This window comes from Fusarium poae, chromosome 3 (genome assembly GCF_019609905.1).
Source record: "Fusarium poae strain DAOMC 252244 chromosome 3, whole genome shotgun sequence".
Lineage (NCBI taxonomy): Eukaryota > Fungi > Ascomycota > Sordariomycetes > Hypocreales > Nectriaceae > Fusarium > Fusarium poae.
This window is the reverse complement of record NC_058401.1, coordinates 5,790,688-5,810,710: the sequence shown is the minus strand read 5'-3', so window position 1 is coordinate 5,810,710 and position 20,023 is coordinate 5,790,688. Positions and strand designations below refer to the sequence as shown.

General features: G+C 48.4%; 2 protein-coding genes across 2 annotated transcripts; one reads left to right on the top strand and one right to left on the bottom strand.

The window, feature by feature from the left end:
* Positions 1–1,954: 1,954 nt before the first annotated feature.
* Positions 1,955–4,038, bottom strand: FPOAC1_009356 (uncharacterized protein; the record flags this gene model as incomplete). Its single annotated transcript, XM_044853782.1, has 7 exons — positions 1,955–2,391; positions 2,448–2,646; positions 2,704–3,540; positions 3,594–3,734; positions 3,785–3,857; positions 3,909–3,925; positions 3,979–4,038. 7 exons carry the CDS (start codon positions 4,036–4,038, stop codon positions 1,955–1,957), a joined length of 1,764 nt encoding a protein of 587 aa, XP_044706452.1.
* A 4,402-nt stretch (positions 4,039–8,440) lies between these two features.
* On the top strand, positions 8,441–10,798 carry FPOAC1_009355 (uncharacterized protein; the record flags this gene model as incomplete). The annotated part of the gene is made up of 3 exons (XM_044853781.1): positions 8,441–8,596; positions 8,661–8,717; positions 8,780–10,798. The coding sequence occupies 3 exons, from the start codon at positions 8,441–8,443 to the stop codon at positions 10,796–10,798; spliced, it is 2,232 nt and encodes a 743-aa protein (XP_044706451.1).
* Positions 10,799–20,023: the final 9,225 nt, after the last annotated feature.

Sequence of the window (20,023 nt, the reverse complement as noted above, 5' to 3'; positions counted from 1 at the left end):
AGCAAAACAAGCGAGGATGATGAAATAGGCGATCGAGATAGTTTGAAAATTTTCTATGGTTTTGGTTGTTTGATAGGTAATGAAAGGATGGGTTGTACACCAGAGGCGGGGACGAATAACAAACAATGAGAAGGGACACTGAGTTGTATATACGCATCTATACCATTGGCACGGCGTTTAGTAGGATCAGTCAGAATGAGGTTGAATACTTATGTACCAAGTTCGTTATGCCCAAGTGTTGCAGTGAACTGATTCTAGTCAGGCACTGCGACAATCCACGGAGGCCTCACGACACTACCATGTTACACCACTTTCTTTCATATGCTGGATGAGCCCCAAGCATCAATGAGGATCATTTATCTGGGAAACACCACAACATGGTGTCGATTACTATCATTGCGGGCGGACTAGCTGAGTTTCAATGATCGCCAGTTTCCATTTACCGAGAATATTTATTTCAAAATAAGCCAATGAGTAATTGTTCTATATTTGTCCCTTGCATGGCTACTAAATCAAAATATCGCCCGGAACCCTGACAGCTGCTTATTTGGTTAAAGCTCTCGAACGAGTATGACATTAACACCGACGTCATGCCTCATGCCATGAATGAAAGAGACTGGCCCTGATCCTGGGTAGTGTCTTGTCTCGACCTTTTAGTTCTGCAGCAGCACAGTCGAGACTCTTCGAAATTACTACTTGTCCAAGTCTAAGAGGGTCTGATAGACAGGGGGATAGAGGTCGATTGTAGGACGACTACACTCTTCCGCTCTCTTATTAATTAACCCCTATGTCGACTAATGCTCAACGTTTGTTGCCAATCAAAGTTCGAAAACCGAGAGCTTCAAGTAGCTGAAAGCTTCTACGCCTTGATTGCTAGCCTCAAACTTCTAGATAGGACCAACATACAATTGAGAAAGTAGAAATACAAACCTCACAATTGGCGTTGTATAACGCAAACCACGGCTTCATACCGCGTGCACTGCCTCCACAAGCAACGGTCCAGGCCAGGGCTACGGCCAACAGCAGAGTAATATGACACCCTTTTCCTGTAGTGTAACAGCGGACGGATACTACACTACGGGAGCTTCTCACAAAAGGGCCCTTCTCGATGAAGCCTCTCGCCGAAATCTGTGTGTCCAAACCCCACCACTCGAAACGGTCCAGAACTCAATCGATCTGCACTTCCTTGTGCCACACCTGCACAACCTTGCAAACGTTATTGAGAACGAGCTAGGTAGTCTATATATCTGTCTGCCATCTCCCTGCTTGAAAACATTCTGATTCTTGTTCTGAAATTGCTGACTATTTGTTAGCAGCCACCAGTCATTACAACTTGTCCTTCATCACTACATGCACCAGGATAATACAACTATACAAGAGCAAGCGCATGAACAGCACGAATAATCGAAGCTCATCATTATTTAAGCAATGGGCTTGAATAGCTCAGTCCGACTCTTCGCTATAGATGGCAAACAGCAATCTATCAACGACGTCAAACTCTACATGACCAGGGGCAACAAAAACGAATCATGTCAACAGTCCAGCATTCTGCAGCCTTGCTTAATGGATCTTTGTACTTTGCCAAAAAAAAAAGAGTAATATTATCGCAGGTATCAAATCTCGTTGTTCGTCAGGCGCACCGCACCGTACACTCCGATTCAGAACCAGATGCGTGCCGTCTGTGTCCGCAACTAAGTAATAGTCTTTACTGACCAGCTTGCCTTCTGTATCTTGCCAGATGCCTTTACTCGTTATAAGGGGTCCGACTCCGACGTCTCCCCAGTCATAAATGCGAAATACCCAACATGAAATCTCTCTCCCATCCGATTAGGCACAAAAGGCCACCAGTGTCAAGAAGCTCCTACGTCATCTCGCTCCAAACGCCGTACTCCTCACGATGTAGCCACGTGCATACACCAGACAAAATCCAAGGACGCAATCCCTCTTCAGAAACTCAGACATAGGTGCGCTGCCGCTTTTCGGGAGGACTTTGGCCATCCATGCGTCCCTGGCTGTTTTGTGAGATGTTGCCAGGGAAGCTAGCTCTGCTAGCACTCGTGGGTGTTAAGCCGTATTGGTTCGCGCCGTTTACCATGCCATACCCTTGGTCCATTCCTGTGGTAAGGGGAGACTGCTGTGGCATCTGTCCTGGGGACCACGTTGCGCCAGTTGCTGGAGGTGTGGGTGTCGTCTCGAACTTGAACCCTGTTCCTCCAGGCGTATTCAAGTTGCTGGGGGGGTTCATGTAACCTGCGCCGCCCACCACGTATCCCGAACCGGATTCTTGCTGGGTTGAAGGATCGTAGCCCTTTAGGAGATAGCTCAAGTGGTTCTCGACAATCTTCTGCATTCCGCTCTTGGTAAATGGCTTGGCCAATACCCCATTCATACCTATTAATGCACGATCAGTTCACATTACCAGTTGCGCTTCTCATCACGGTACTTACCATGCTCAAAATAACAGTGGACCTCATCGGATCGAATATTCGATGTCATAGCGACAATAGGGATAGCAGGACAGTCCTGCCGGATGTACATGGTGGTCGAGACACCATCCAGCTTAGGCATGATGATGTCCATAAAGATCATGTCGAAATGATCACGAGAAACGCTCGTAATGCGGCTGTATGCATCCGCTCCATTTTGCTATTTTAAGCGTCAGCCTGGTCGAACTCCCGATTTTGTTCCACGGGTTTCACGTACAGCATGTTCGACTTCACAACCCATCGACTTGAGAAACTTGATGCCGATCTTAGCGCAGGTCGGGTCGTCTTCAACAAGGAAGATTCTGGGCTTCCGGGAGGCCCATGTAAGAGCCGAATTGGCCGACGAGTTGGAGTTCCCGTGGGTCTGGATGTTGATGGGCTGAGGGGCAGCCACTTCCTGCATGGCGTTGGCGCTCGAATCGTTTGGCATCGCGTAAGGGATCTTGTGGATGTGATCGGAATGGAAAGGATCAATCCCGACGGTCTGGCCCACCGGGTATACGGGATAGCGGTTGATGTCGTTCATTGGATCATGCATCATGGGCATCGAGGCTTGTGGAATGACAACTGCAGAATCGGCTGGAGATCCGTAGACACCCTGAAGGCGTTCCAACTCCCGGTCGGCAATCTGATCAGGTGTCACACTGGATAGAAGCTCGCGAGCTCGTCTCAATTCAGGTGCCGAGTCATCACTGCCATCTAGAGGAGATGTGCCGACGTTGAGATGCATGGTCTGTTGATGACGATTGGTGGTAGGCGATAAAAAGTTGAGCATTTCGTGCTGGGATTGCTTTTGCGCGTTGAGCATTTTTTGCAGTGTCAGAACCTCGTTAACAAGAAGACGATTTGTCTGAGAGACGTCGGTAAACAATTCCTGGAGCTGTTGCACCTGCTGCTGCGTGGCAGTGAGCTGTTCAGTCATAACACTGATGTGATGACTGGTTGTGAAGTCCTCCGTGGCCTGCGTTCTTCTAGGCGCAGGTGCTTTTCGACGAATATTGTCAAGATCATCCTTGCTACCAACTCTGAAGTTGGGATGCTTGAATTCGAGAGTCTGCGTTCATGTTTTAGTATGTGGCCAACAACCAAGGGTTACATAAAGCATACATTGGCGCCGTTGGCTGCAGAGCCACTGTCATTCGTTTGTCGCACTTTATGAAAATCATACTTATTCAGCTGTCGGACAAAACTAGCCATGTTGCTGTGCTTAAAGTGCTTGGGGAGGATGGAACGCGTGAACTTCTCATTCTGAGCTTGTAAGCATTGGTTCGTCACTGCGACATCAGCTCTGTCCCTACCTCAACAACGACGAAGGTATCGCCGTCTTTACCCCATCTAGCGACATCTTGATGCGCCGGATCTTCAAGCATTCTTGGATTTTGTTAGCGTTATTGTATGTACAAATCTCTGGAATCAACAAACCGGTAAAGCTTGCGAACCTATCAGAAGTGTTAGATGTGATGTAATAAACCGTTACTGGCTGTGAACTTACAAATTCGCTGGCATTGCTGCCACCGACCCCAGGGGTTGATGTTCCGTCACCGGCAGACATTTCAACAGTGTATTCGAGCTTTTAGCGATTGTGTGTGATTGTTTCGTGATGATGTTACTGTTGATTATGTGTTGGCAATAAAGCGTTCGGTCAAAAGTCGTTGTAGCGGATAACCGATAGAAGAGGCGTTTAACCGGGCCGAGTCACCGTTGATCGCTGTTGGCTTCAAGATGAGAACAGCCCAAAAGACCTCTGAGAGTGTTGATTTAATGTGTTGAAGCAAACGACGATCGAACTTGATGCGCCGAGACCAAGTGGTAATGATGTAAGGGCCAGGCCAGGAGCAGGGCCGGAGACTCGAGGAGCGGACGCGTTGATGTAAAGTCGAAGCGCAACTAGGTTCAGGGGCTGCAAAGCTTTACAAGCTGCGGATACGAAGGTTGGATAGGAGGCCCGTCGCAAGGAGGTAGAAGATGGCAATGCGATGAATGAGGGCCGTCGCAATTGCAAAACCAAAAAGGGCGGGAAATGATGGGAATGGAGAACGGGAAACGGGGACCCGGCCTGAGTTGTATCTCAAGACAAAGTTGGGAGGCCGTGTGAGCGGGAGTGGGCACAGGCAGGCATGGAACGGAATAGTCTGAGCCTGCTTTTTGTTTCTGAACTGAACTGGGCGTGGCTTAGCTTTGGCGGGGGGTAGTTGTGACTTGTCGATTTGCTCAGCGTTGTGGATATCAATCAGGTACTGAGTACCGCTGGCTCTTAACACGCTCTCTTCCGGGAGCAGATGGCACTTCCCACTTCGGCCGGGGCAGGGGCCTGTGCTGATACTGTTGCTGGCGCTGACTTGTTGTTATGATACTGATACTTACGGATACTGTCGCTGCTGCTTACTGCTGTTACGAACAAGGCGAAGGCGCATGCAGCAGCAAAGAAGAAGAAAAGCTTGAGAGCGCGGAGTGGGTATTTCCAGCCAAGGTTAGCTTAGCCTCGACCAAGATCGCGGTGGGAATGGAGCGCTATTGCGCAAACAAGTCTGGCGGCCGTCCTTGTGGGGTGTCCCCTTGTTACCACCATGGCTTTTTGACCCTTCTTGCGCCGACCACGACCCTTGGTTGGCTGCCCGGTTGCACTGGAGATCGTCCCTACGTCGACTGTGTGGAGGGATCATGGTGCACCGTGACCACAATGCGACCTAAGCTCTGACTGGAAAATCTTAAGCTGGTGAAGAAGGAGAACCATTCAGCTGTTGAGATCTACTCCGTTGTTGTCCTGCTGCACACATTGAGCTTTCTTTTTCTTCTTCTCGTGTGATGCATGGCTGTCCACGGTTCGTTTACTTCAGATGAGAACACCATGCATGATGAGCCGTCCACCAGAAAAGAATGAAAGAGACAATAAAAGCCTGTCAGGGTCTTTTTACCCTAGCCCGCCCTCTTACGGACATGGTAATTCCAACGAGAAAAATGATGCGGCCTTCCCGTGTCTTGCATCCTAAAGCCATGCCATATTGAGCCATGCAGGGAGAAAGCCCAACGCAAGTGGAGTAACGGCAATGATTCTCTGCTTCACGCAGCAATTACACTTTGTTTTCGTGTATCGATTTCACATTAGACTTCGAGGGATACCCATATCAACTTTGTTTTCGTGTGTAGAGTGTCCGTTGCTTTTTGTCAGTAGGCTTCAGCTTGACCAGATAGGTAGCCATAAGCCATAAAGCTCAGCAAATAGATTTTTAAAAAATGTCGTACATTGCTCTTGCTGAACATTGGGCCTCGAGACCAAACCCTTGTGGTTCCAGCACGTTGTGGAATGCTTGGATTGCTATTCCTCAATCGATGAGGAAAACATGTCGCAGCTCATGACTCGGGCTGAAAACCCCAGCAAACTGGGACTTCGACCATCTCCCCGAATACAAGAATGTAGACTAGCTCTTGAGTGCTTTGGTTTCTCAGTTCCAACAACTTGAGCCAGATGTCTGAGCTAGCGAATTTATTATCCTACCAATTGCTGCACGCGCTTCGGTTATTGTCGAACCAGAGTCGTCCCTATTCAAATCTCGCCAGGAATGGGCAGATATTCGCATATGCCATGATGCGGATCTAGCCGCACAAGATCAACGTGGCTGAGTTAAAAGAAAGCAATTGAGAACAGTACATAGCAAGACTAGCCACATATGTCGGTTGGTAGGTCGTCAGGTAGTCAAGTAGTCTAGTATGTAGACATTATATGTATCCGTACAGTAAGTAGGTGGGATCAGAAGTGGGAGTCGGGGCGAATTTGGTCTAAAAGTAGTGACCAACAGAGAGGCATGACAAGGGTACGACTGTTCGTATTTTAGCCTGTTCGAAATTTCGTTTTTGGTGCGGTTGCCAGATGCTGGGCACTGAGCTGTCCTGTATACCTAGTGTAGCGCAGTGTAGTGCATCAGTGGTTGGCCTAGTGATCGTCGCCGATCAGACTGTTGAAGTTGTCCATAGTACGGCTACGCGTTAAAGACAACGTTTGCAAAGGCTTTAGAAGACTCTCGACGGTTGTGTTTAAGCAGAAGGTTCAAACGTGGAGAATGAAATAAAGGCAAGCGAGAGGTCTTCGTGGTCGAGACCGTGGCCGTTGTAGGGAACGAGGGCGAGAACGAAGCGGGTAACTACAGTGTAACTGCAGGAACAGAGAAGAATGCACTGTGCACGAGCCGCAGAAATGGAAACAGCAACTTCCATGCCTTCCTTACATTAGCTTACCTAGTAGGTTAGTACCTACCGCTCGACGGTACCTTCCTACCTAAATACCAAGTCGGCAGGACCTATGAGCAACGAGCATAACCACCTACATTAATTACTAACACCATACGGCTAAATTCTCACAAGCACAGTTCAGCAGAAGGCATTTTTGGCACTGTATTTCATGTACTATCAAGGAGAATTTTCCTGTGAGATATGTATGTGAAGAGACAGGATTGCGGGGTTCACAATTACAGGGTATGGGGACCCTGAATTCCTTTGAGTCCTGGCAATGGCTGTTCGGGAAGAGTACTTGGGCTTCCGTATGGAGCTTGGTATGCGGGTAGGCAGAGCATCGTGCCAACCATGGTCCGTAGGTGGGTACCCAATAGTAAGGCACTGATCGAGCTCAGCTGTTTGTTTGGTTACTAGGTTTCTGATGATATTAAGATTAGTAGGTAGGTATGCCTGGCATAATTAAGCGACACTCACATCGATAGTACTAATACTAGAGGCGCTCTGACCAAGACAAATAGTAATTGCATCAAACTCTACGCACATTACTATGTTCAACGCAAACAGCTCAAGCGACATCTGCATTATTTTCCAACCAAGACACAGACACATACCCCAAGACATTCCGAGACACCGCTATACTTGTTGCAAGATGATTTATCCGCAACTCTCACTGGCCGGCAAAGTTTGTCTCAGAGTGCTACCAGATTCCAAGTTTTGATATCATTTTGTCTCGGACAATTCCATCAATAAACGTCAGAAACCCTAGGTCAACTACTCAACAAAGGCGGTTGGCAATTTCTACTGGTAATACTCAGAACAATTCCAAGTCTTTAAACAGGGATTATGTCTTGTTATGTCTAGGATACAATATACTTAGTACCTAAATGGGACAAAGAAATGGATGATCCGAACCTCATCGGGCACCTCAACAGTCCTAAATAGCCATCTCTCTTTAGTCCCCAATCGGGCTTTGCCGCCTCCCGGAATCGAAAGGACACTGGTTTTTCACTTTCAGAAAGTCTTGCTTGTTCCTGCACAAGTGCATGCTGTTCATGTCACAAAGCTCATGCAATAGGTATTAAGCTTTGACCGGCAACTGGCTTCATTTAAGGACGCCACGTCAGGCCAGTTTTTCGTTGCCACATCTGTGTACGTGTGTGTAAAAAGCTGATAACATTTCAGATGAACATGCGACATTCTACAATATTCAAGCCACGGGTTAATAAACCACGGGAACAAAAGTATCCAGCCAGTAAACTACTCAACCTTTTTTTTTGGCCACACTTCCATTGCATCCTGCCCTCAATGGTCAAGATCCGATACCCCCTAGCCAAACCACCGCAAGTGATAATTAGGTAGTTACCTACGCACAATCGGGCTTCGACTTGTTTGGACCCAAATTTATCTACCAGCTTACCAACCCGACCTCGTGAGAACACTGTAACAAAGTTCGTCCTGTACCGAGAACTCAAGTAAAGCGTAACAACGTACTACTGTTTTTTTCTAATAGCCTACAGCGAAGTAGCTGGAATGCTTACTGAACTCTATCGAGGCTCATCGTCCGAGGCCAAAACAATTAAACTTCCTTGACAAACATCGTTGAATGACGACGGGCCGTGGAGAGCGAGTTCTGCATGACTCAGCAAGCCGCTCCTCACACCGAGGTGAAGCGGAATGTCGATTGAGTCACTGGAAATTTGACATAGCCCCACGTTCTATTCTGCATGCGCTTCGACTCAACTTCACAACTTTCCCTCAAGGAATTTAGGCGCAACACTCTCGACACCGGCATCATGTCGCACAAGGGCAACAGCGGAAAGGGCAAAAGGTCCACAAAGTCAGGAGGCGAGAGCAAGAGCGAAGATGTTCTCCAGGCGGTCGTAGGTGATATGGCGGGGTATCATACCGATCAAGAGCGGCGCAAGCTCACAGTTTATCTTCCAGGTCATTGCCGATTCTTTCCAAGACAGATACAGGCCTTTTACGACTGAAAAGCCAAGAGTAACATTTTGCCTTAAACCCTGGCGTGGTGTATGTGTTCAAACTAATGAGGCTATTCGCAGTGTCTTCTCCCACTCGCAAACGTTCCTCTTATCGAGTACACTCTAGAGTTTCTGGCAATGAATGGTGTCAATGAAGTCTACATTTACTGCGGTGCCCATACCGATCAGGTCGAAGATTACATCGGCCGTTCTCGATGGTCATCAGCTGCGCGCACATCTCCCTTCTCGCACCTTCAGTTCGTTCGAGTTTCCGACGCACGCTCAGCCGGTGATGTCCTTCGTGACATGGACAAGCGATCACTCGTTGATGGCGATTTTATCCTCGTAAACGGCGACTTGGTATCCAACATTATGCTCGATAATGCCCTGGCGGCGCATCGAAAGCGCAGGGAAGACAGTGCAGCCAACATTATGACAATGGTGTTGCGCAGTGGTGGAGAGGGTGACCACCGAACAAAGACAAACGGAATTACCCCCATCTTCGTTGTCGATACCAAGACTCAGAGATGTCTTCACTATGACGAGATGGACCCCCTGGCAAGCGACCGATACATGTATTTGGATCCGGCTGTTGTGGACGAACTATCTACCGAGTTCGAAATCCGATCCGATCTCATCGACGCCGAGATCGACATATGTACACCCGAGGTCCTTGCACTTTGGTCAGAGAGCTTCGACTACGAACTTCCCCGGAAGAACTTCTTACACGGTGTACTTAAGGATTGGGAGCTGAACGGCAAGATGATTTACACCGAGATTTGCGAGGAGGGCTACGCGGCACGAGCAAGCAACCTACAGCAGTACGATGCTGTCAGTCGCGATGTTCTTGACAGATGGACATATCCCTTCATTCCAGAGTGTAATATCCTACCCAAGCAATCGTACCAACGACATATCCATGGCGTCGTGGCCGAGCAGGGTGCATTCTATGCAAATGATGCCAAACTTTCGAATTCCATTATTGGGCGCGACAGCAACATTGGCTCAGGAAGTACCATCTCCAACAGTATTGTTGGTAGAGACTGTAAGATTGGTGCCAATGTGGTTTTAGTGAACTCTTATGTCTGGGATGATACCACGATTGAGGATGGGGCAAAGATATACCAGTCCATAGTTGCAGACTCGGCAGTCATTGGCAAGAATGCCTCCATACCCGAGGGCAGTCTGGTATCCTTTGGTGCAAACGTTAGCGAGGGCGCTGCACTACCCAAAGACACTGCCGTCTCTTGTGTCGACGTTGAGGGCAACCCTGTGACGCCAGACACCAAACTCCTTGGAGCCAGCACCAACGCCGCCGAGTTCACAGACCCTGAGGATGAGGACCTCGACGAGAGAGATCCATCCCAGCTGCAGAAGAGCCTGATCTACAACTTGGCTCAGTTCAACATATCCACTTCGTCCGTGTCGACGTTGTCTTCCGAGATTTCGGAAGATGAGATGGATGAGAACTCGCTGAACATTAACGCCGGCGATCCTTCCCGTCGTACCTCCTTCGCGTCTGATGACGCTGGCGACAAGCTTTCTTTCCACAACGAGGCTGTCCACGGTCTTGTCGACGCACTGCGCGCACAGTCTGGCGATTTCGACTCGGCCAAGCTCGAGTTCATGGGTCTGCGTCTTTCTAACGACGCTTCCGATGCCATGATGCGCCGCGCTGTGGCCAGTGCCTTCGCTCATCGCGCAGTAGAGCTTATGACCCCTGAGTATGGCAGTCTTGAACCCAGCAAGGCCGCAGACCGTGCCCTCAACTCCCGTCCAGGGGCAACAAAGTTCATCAACGAAGTGGGCATCGGCCTCGAAAACGACAACGAAGCTGCGCAGGTTGAATTCATCATCGCTCTTCAAAAAGCCCTCACACGCTCTCCAGGGCCAGAACAATCTCGAGTGGGCATTCTTCTCGCAGCAATGCTGCAGCAGCTCTACTCACAGGATATCCTTGAGGAGGAAGGTATTTTAGGTTGGTGGGAGAACGATCGAGCTGTTGAGGGAGAGAGCATGACATTGCTGAAGGAGAAGTGCAGGATGCTGGTTGACTGGTTGGAGAATGCTGAGGAGGAAGACGACAGTGATGATGAATAGACATATGGTTTTTATTTTCTATCTCTAAAGATAGTGGAGTTCAAAAGAGACAAAGCAACATGGTTCACATCGATCAGGACGAGATTCGAGACTCGACCCGCCCAGCCCAGCCCAGTATTGCACGCCTTGACGTGATATGGGCGAGGCACATGAGCTTTTTTTTTTCAGAGTCATCCATATGTACATTGGCATAAGGTTTTATTGACACTCAAACCCTATTATGATCTCCTCCGCTGTGATATATATAAGGGGCTGTCAAGACGCATTCGCCTCTTTCTTTCACCTTTTCGCGATCTGAACCACCCAGCCAATATGTCCAAAGATAGATCCGACGGTCTCTTATGGTTGAAAAGGGCCGAGTTTGCTGACTGAACGTCACACAATGTGTAGAGAATCAGATCGCCATGAACAAGTAGCGATGTTATCGCCCAGGCGTGTATCCAGCCAGGCTTGTGATCAAGTTCCGATTCAACTATCAAGACAGGGAGGGGTTGGCTTTTCAACTCAGTTCACTTTTTAACACCCAGGTCACTTAATCTACCCCAATGGTCGTACTGTAATAAGAAGAAATGACCGTAGTAACATCATGATGTTGGTTGCCCTTCAGCTATCCTGATATAACATTACCCTGGACTTAGTGATTTGCATATGGGTAGTCAGTCCAGGATCCCGCTGACCGCATGCCAAGTCCGATACTTAAGTGCCTGTATGGTCATTGTGCATAAGGGCTCCTTATCAATGTCACTCTACAGTTCGCGATATTTTTGGAAGCTCAGGGGCAGTGCGGATATGTTGCATGTATGGGTTCGATATTATAATATGCCTGTTCCATTAACTACCCTACACTGAAGCGGCTTGAACTAGGGATTGATTTTAATGGGCGTTGAACGAAGTCGTTTGGCTTGTAATAACCAGGGCAAACGCTGTGTTTCGCTGGTTTGTTCAAGGAATACTTAGATAGTTCGGTTCCTAAAACGAGTAACTGAACGGTCGAGTACTTTGGGGGTCATTGGCATGAGCCTCACTTCCCATGTTTACTAAATGCCCACCGTTATATTGCGATACTGAGTAATAGCTCATACAAACTCATGAAATCTGACATGTTTCATGCCAAGAAACCAACCGGGTATATATCATAAGGACTGTTCGTCATCTTGATGTCTGGTTACAGTAGATTCTCTGAGCTATTGACTTTTCTCCTTATCGCCAATGATGAGCAGGCATTTTTGCCATCCAGGGCTAAGACTTTGAAATACGTAGAAGATAATACTGTAATTGGAGCGAGATATAGTCCACGCGTTCACAGTGATGCGTTGTGATTATCCAAGCCAATGAATTCATTACAGTCGTGATATTTGCGGTTACCAGAATTCGTCACTTATCAGCAGCTAACATGGATGAACGAATTAGCTTCTGTGTATATGGAAATCATTTCCAACTGAAGGAATTAAATGGAGATCATCGTATGATAGAGATAGACTGGCACTGGCGTCAACGTCGTCTGCGTTACTGCAACCATCACCGTTCAGCATCAGTCAGACCCTGGAAATTCTTTTCCATGTGTACATCCACCGAGATCGTCGCTGTATGCAGATGTGAAAATAGCATATCCAAAAATAGTGATCCAAATCTGGAATATGTACTTTGTTCTTTGCCATCTTCGCCTATCACCACCACTAACGTGCCATCAGCCCGTCGGTGCTGAGACGGTACAAGCAATGATCATCCCGCTTCACCACCCGACTTACACAGTCGTCGCGACGGGGAGACCAATCCAGGCACAGAAACGGTAGAGAGGGGCAGACCTCCCCAAAAGCATTTTTGGATGACAGATGCACATGGGTGGACGTGCGATGATGTAGTGATCAACCTGATTGTATCCGCCTTTGGTTTGGCAGCTCCCAGCCAAACTTCAAGCCCTGCAGCACCGAATGCTTCTAGAAGGGGACCCTGATTCATGATACTGGGAAAAAACTAGAGTTATCCTCCTTTGATCTGAATTTGGGATCCATCGACATACCGCTCCTTTGTAACGTATGCTGGCAGAAGTAAATCGAAGGAGGATGACCCCCAAAATGAATTCGAACTGGCGATGATAAGACTATCTTTGACTGATCTGTCTAGAATGGTTGGCACAGAAGGAACATCAGCCTTTATTTCCTGTTGCGAACGACTACTGGCTACTTACTTACTTAGTACTCTCGAATGTAACGTAGTCGTTGGAACGACTACTATGGAACCTGCAACTTGAAAATGTTGTTTTGAACAAGAGTCAAACAACAAATCAATGAAGGGCCCCGCTCCAGGTTCATAACCCGTCCAAGGCAGCTGACATTTGTCCTTTAAGATACTTGGTAGGCATCTCTTCGCCCTTTTGTGACAAGATCCGCGACAAAATGCATCTAGATAGGTATATATGAGAGACGGAGTATGACCTCCTGAAATGCAGTTGCCGCTACGGCATCTTAAAGCCAAAACGCCCCTGACTGATCAGAAACTGTTCCCAATCACATCAATCAATTCAAATATAAGGTTCGACTATCCTGAGTAATGGCTCACTGATGGTGGAGAGATACCACAGGGTTGCATGCACAAACCCCGGCATGCGTAGTACAGGATTGCTCAGGGTAGGGCTCGTTCCCAGATTAGGTATTACCGGAGAGCACAGCAAAGGCTGGTTGATGTTTGTGCGACAAGGCCCAAAATAACTACGCCGCGGGTATGGGCCGAGTAATCGCGGTCAAAGTGGTGATAATCCAGACCCTTGGCCATAACATAGAACAATCATCTCTTGATATCTGCAGGGCGCAGGGAAAGTTCCACCAATTGAACAGGGGACGTGAAGACAACTGTCAGGCAGGATGACCAGTATTCTCCAAGCGTTGTAGGCAAGTTGTGTAAAAATGGAATTCGACATAATGAATGCAACAGTACCAGAATGACGTCAACGCCTCCAAAGCTCTGTTCGCGATATCCTTCATGGGGGTATTAATACCCAGATTCGGTCAAGGTACATCTCTAACGAACGTGTGACTGAATCAAGGGGGTGCCACGTTGACAGCACTAACCCGATCGATTTTTCAATGCCCCCATGCTTGCGATATTTTCGGTTCTTCTTTTGAAATAGCCTGCGCAATCTCTGCCATTAATACTCCATAAATTGTTCCCAGACTCTGATGGATACTAGAGCTCCCCGAAATGTTTCAGCCTCGTGGGTAGACTGACGTGGAAATATTTGAAAAGCAGAAATGACATCATGAGCCTGACTGTTGGCGATGTGGCTGGTCCCAATTCTTGTGACGGGGGGGCCCTGGTCTATGCAGAGCATGAAGCGACTGATTTGGAGTCTTCTCCGTCCGACACAACAATGTTTCGATGAGCGCTAATGTTCCGGAAGTCTATCGCGCGTCTCACTGCGAGATGCTGCCCTTGTACGGATAGTAGGCTCCAGCTCTCACAAATCAACGAATAGCGTCGGCATTATCCGCACGGCACTTTCAGAGGCGCACATACTGTACGCAATGGCATCCATTGAAGCAAATGCAGCTGTCGCACGCCGCCCACCTTGACTGTCTGCAGGTCATCACTAGGTACTAGTCAGCTGTCATTTGTGGGGTAGGGTTTTGAGCAGCGGCACTTGATGCTATCAGTGTCCTTGTACGAGCTAGAGACTGAGATCGAGGCTTTTAACCAACAAAGTATATCTCGATTAAGGTATAGCCGACTTCGGATAAGGTGTTGTCAGCCATGACAAAGTGTTGAGAACCTTTTCAAAGGTCATTGCACCTCCAATCTCACAAAAGTTGTTCGACGACAACCCCTGGATGAAGTCACATTGCCTTGCAAGAAAGGGTGTGAGGGGAGAGCGTTACATGGCGCGCGCAACTCACCCGGAATTTGCATGGAGTTCACACCACGATACCTGCATGGTAGATGACCGTCATGAATCACTACCAGCCACGCATCGCGATTCGTTACTATACGACAGGGCAGTGATGGCAGACTTGCCGGACGACTGTATCGAAGACAAACACGGATTTCCAGGTACAGAGAAAAAAAAAACATAGAGAGCTGAGAAATGGTGGAGTCTGCACAAAGGGTTCCGAGCCATGATATTGCGTTTAAGCCCAACTGCCGAGCGATCGTAAAGTGAATATAAGAGCAGACGCTCCAGGAACTGTGACGCCGACGTAGTTGAAGGTTGGACGGCAACTTGCTGAACATTGCAATTCGGAGAACAGCTTGTCTGTCAAAACTGAGAAGGCAATAGATTTGCCAAACTTGTGACAAAATAACTGTAAAGGCACAGACAGATGAGTGTAAATACAACCAGCAGAGTACGGGGTACAGTGTTGGCTCAATACCCAATTCAATCCACAAGCCTCGCAGCGGCACGGTCCTGCATCTGCTGGTGGTACACCCGTGACGGAACATGCAATTGTCGGAGCCATGCCGTGGGACTTGGCTGGGGTCAGGGTGCTCTCCGAGATGGCTCCAGATGGGACCTGACAGGGTAGCCCTGGCGAAGGAAGAGCACCGTGGCTGCTTTCTGGCAGAAGCTCTGTAGGAGCTATTCAATCGAGACACCTTTTAGCTTCGGCCAAAAGAGCTTCAATCCCACGACGCCAATCAATTGGAATACACGGAAACTGGTTGTTGTATACCGTTGGCGCATCGACGTTGGGAATTTGCAATCGAAGTAAAGGGAAAACTCTTCCGAACTGTTAGCCACATGAATTTATGATTGCTGGAAACATACCGTTTAAGCTGACGGTTATACGGATATGGCCCCGTCACATTGCAGATTCCTTTTCCATATCATAGAGCCAACGCATATGAACTTCATCTCGGCGCCTAGCGAAGAAGGAAATCAGTGCGAAAAGAACAGTTGACGCCTTGAATTTATTTATGTCGGTCGATTCGAAATTGTTTACCCATGGTTGCCAAGGGCCACTTGATCATATTGGTGTTTCGTACGTGTAAGCCATTGTTACTAGTAGCCACTTATACCGCTTGTTGTATAGTGTCTCGACTTTCCGTACCAAGGAAATAGGTAGAATATGACTGTAAACACAAGTCCCGCATAGGAGAGAGAAAGAAATTGTTGGAGGTAAACATATACATTGTGATAAAGGATCAGTAATTCTAGAGGAGATGATTCTCGACAGGAGGTTTAGAGCAACGAACGCTCGAATGATTTTTTCTTAGTACCATCTTAAGGTGCCTTTCATGAAGGGGCGATAGCCACGCGTCAAGCCACATAGACAACGCCACAATTGCGACCAAGTGTCGCATATTGCACTACCTATGCCGCGGCAGATACTGACGGGCCAGGCAATGATCAACAAAATAAGAATACAGCACCATTGATCGGCATATAATTGGAGGAGACACTCTTGATAGAACCGATCTAGACCGTGGCGCGCTGGGAAAATCGCCTCTCATTGTGGCTGTGGAGCTGTAACTGAACCCAGAATATTGGATTGTTTGTTTGTATGTTCAGGATGCGCGGGGGACAACAACTAGAATCCTCACATGTAAAAGTATCCACGTGTCGGCGCTCAATCTGGAGCATAAAATGAAGATCTTTTGATTTATTGAATTGGCGGCAAACGGCTGCAGTACCAAGACCTGGGCTAGGCTAGGGGAGGGGACGGCTTCGGAAACCGCTACAAACGCAGCATGGCTATTGCAATTGGCATTCCCAACGTCCGGGCCAGACTGAATCAGGACAAGCCGGTCTAGTAAAATGGTTCGATTGTGAGGTCTGGTTGACTTGTTCCATCCAAGCCAGAGGACGATAAGCTAGAAGAACCCCTCGACGCCATGGACCACTCCGTAAGTATGTACTGGTACACTTTTATGCAACAACCTAAGAAGGCAGGTCAGCTAGTATGAGAACGAGTACTATGTAGCACAGGATATCGACAATCTGGAAGGGTTCAACACAGCCACACGGGAAGAAGAGCAGGTTGCTTCCAGCCTCAGAGCTGTCGCATTGATAGATGTCCGTACCGTAGGTACTGCAAATAGGTAAGTGACCAGGCCATCGCAGTCTGACCCAACGACATACCACGACGCTGCACAGTAGAACACGACACACGTACAGTACAAGAAACTGCACGTTGACTCCAAGAAGGTAATTTCGCCATACATAGTAGGCCATGGGATGCCCTGGTCAGGTGGCTGACCTCAAAAGGGAAGGCTCTATAAGCAGAGGTCAATGTCGGGCCGTGGATGTGATGCAGATGAAAGGAACGGATAGGAACCCATCCGTCATGCCGCCAGACCCAGGTAGACCTCCCCATGCCCTGTCCAGAATCCTACCATGGTCAAGTAAGGCTCTTCACACGTATCCATACGTATGTACGGATTCAGTTGCAGCGCTTTCCTAAAGAAACAGACTTCAACCAATAAAGGACTGAAAAGATATAGGTAACAGGGGGTACAAGGGAGCACAGCACAACACCATGCATATTACGGCGGGAAACGGGAGATGAGGTATGGATGGCATGGCATGGCATAAGATAACTTAGCAATAGATCGCATCAGTCGCGCGCCGTGTTTAGATTTCCGTCCTTCCCAAGTACAGTATGCGGATCATTAGCGGCAGCTATGCATGGAGTACAATCTAGAGAAAAAGATAGAGATTTCATTTTGACACCGGTAATTGGATACATGACTCTGGTATGCCGGTCGAAATTGCCATGAGCGCAAGTACCAGTGTTGCGCGGCGTTTAGGGAGAAAAGAAGAGAAGAAGAAGAAGAAAAAGAAGAAGGAAAACTCTCAAACAATGGCTCATCTTCCATGCCCCAGACATCTGGCGATTCAACTGTCGATGAGGGTAGATTTTGGTGTGGGCAGCCGATGGTCAACAATGTCTCGATGAGATAGGACCCGATGACAGAGGAAAGTTCCGATCCAGCTAGCGTTCGACTGTGGGCTTGGGACCTCCACATCCCACGACTCTGGCGTTCCTGCGTAAGGGTTACCGCTGTTGTATCCGAAGCGCCAGGACCACTGCCTTTTATTTTGGTAGATAGCGTCTGGTCTGTTCTGTGAGCTCTGCAATGCCTGGCTGGGCAGCCCCCGCCTGGATGGAGTTTTAGGTGCTGTCGGACCTCTACATAGAAATTGGAACCCCCCCCCGGGGAAAGTAACGGGATGGAAACTTATGGATGGGATAATGCTGGGGGACCACCAATTTTTTCTTAATTTTTTTTTTTTTTTCAATAACTGACTGCAGGCAATCAAGCCTACTAGCCTAGGCCACCCCTCACTTACACTTAGCTTCCCTCTGTTAAGGCCACTCTCAAACATGCGTTCTAATGCACTTCTACGGACTCTCAAAGGCCTGAGGGAACTAACACGATTTCCAAAAGGTCCGCAACGGCCAGTCAGAGGTGCGAAAGCTCAGAGCTACCATGGCGTCACTGCTTGCGGTATCTCCCTTGCTCACTTGCCCAATTTCTTAATGTAACTGTCCTGTCACAAGCCTCACAAGCCACATGCCTCTTTGATTCCACCAAGCAAGACCATCTATAGGTAGGTCCATCCAGATGGGCGTCGCCATGACTGCCCGAAGACGAATGAACGGCTCTATACGTACCTGTCTCCCTTCCCGTTCCGCCCATCGGCGGTTGGCTCCCGCTAACATTTTTTTCTTTCTAATAACGACCAAGCCGCTTCTTCATTTTGTCCCCTCGTCTGTTCTCCCCACCTGACTGACCATCCTGCACCATACATGTACGTATGTATGTACAGAGTACAGTGCAGTATACAAGGGTTTTGGTTGCCCGCCGACCCTTGTCTAACCCTACCTAGCGGATGAGAAGACTTCTGGGATCAGGGTCCCCCTTGCTCGGTTGGTCCATCGCTTTGACCCCACAGGCTCCTGAGAATCGACGGACATGTTGGTATGAATGCATGTCCTTCTGACTCTACCTGCAGTACCCAAGTGCATAGATGAGCAACACAACAGTCGTTAAGCACGATGATCGAGTCCCTTTAGCATCGGGAGTGGAAGATGGAGTCTGATTAAGCCACGATGCCGAAGGCACGTATGCCTCAGTAGTTCAGCTCAGTTCAGGCCACCCGGAGGTTCGATCAATATGACTGCGACCAAACACAAGTATACACAGCACAGTATGTAGTGCTACAGACAGCCACAAACGCAACGGGAACAACAACGATATTTCCTCCAGCACAATATCCGTATTCACCTTGCCCATATCTTCTTCCTTTTACTTTAGGCGGCATCCCGGCACTACGGACAAGCCATCTTCGGTCGCGCCCCCAAAATTATCATCCACTCTCCTCACAAGATTAGAACTGTTTGGTTCGACGTTATTTGAGCAGCTGCAAAACACACAACAACTGTCCGCTAGGCGACTGCGTCAAAGTCCAGATCACTAAACGTCTTTCTTTCTTTCTTTCTTCCTTTCTAAAGCCGTGCTGCAGTTTAGCTTGCACGCCTCGCACATTCAGAGAATGACAGTTTAATCACAACAACGCAGTGCAAGTGCAAACGATATCTACACGTAGAAAGGAAGTCTGGGATGACCTTTGTTATTCAGCTTGGTTAAAACAGATATCGCAGCATCACTCGAGATCACGGCGTTACGTCGCATCTCGACATCCATACATTGCACCACTCACTCTCCAGTCTCCAAGGACGCCCTAGCGTTTGATACAGCACAGGCACAAAACCGTGCGACACAAGTACACAAGGTACACTTTTCGCTGCTTACTGCGTGCACCCCTCCTCCGATTCCCCATCCAACTCATCCACTCGATCCACGACACCGCCTCGGCGCCCCAGCCCAGAGCTTGGGACGTGGGTACGAGGTACTTGGGGACTTCAAAGTCAGATCCTCCTTCTCCGTCGAGTCTCTTCACCCACCTCCGACGGGACTGACGACAGGTCCCCACCACTCCTCCAATATACCCTTACCTTCTCTAGCTTACCCTTCCTGACCCTTCCTAATTACTACCTACACCACCCACTACAATATCCCACGACTTGACGCACCTTTACTTCTACCTTTCCTCTGTTCTACTTTATCCTCTACCTATACCCTTCGCGATAACCTGTCGCTCCTTGCCAACATTCACTCACAACAGCTGGCTTGTCTCGTCCTCCATATTACCTTTAAAACGCGCCTAACGGTTACCGCGATTAACGCTCTTCGCTCACACCAGCGACACCAGCCATAGCCCACAAA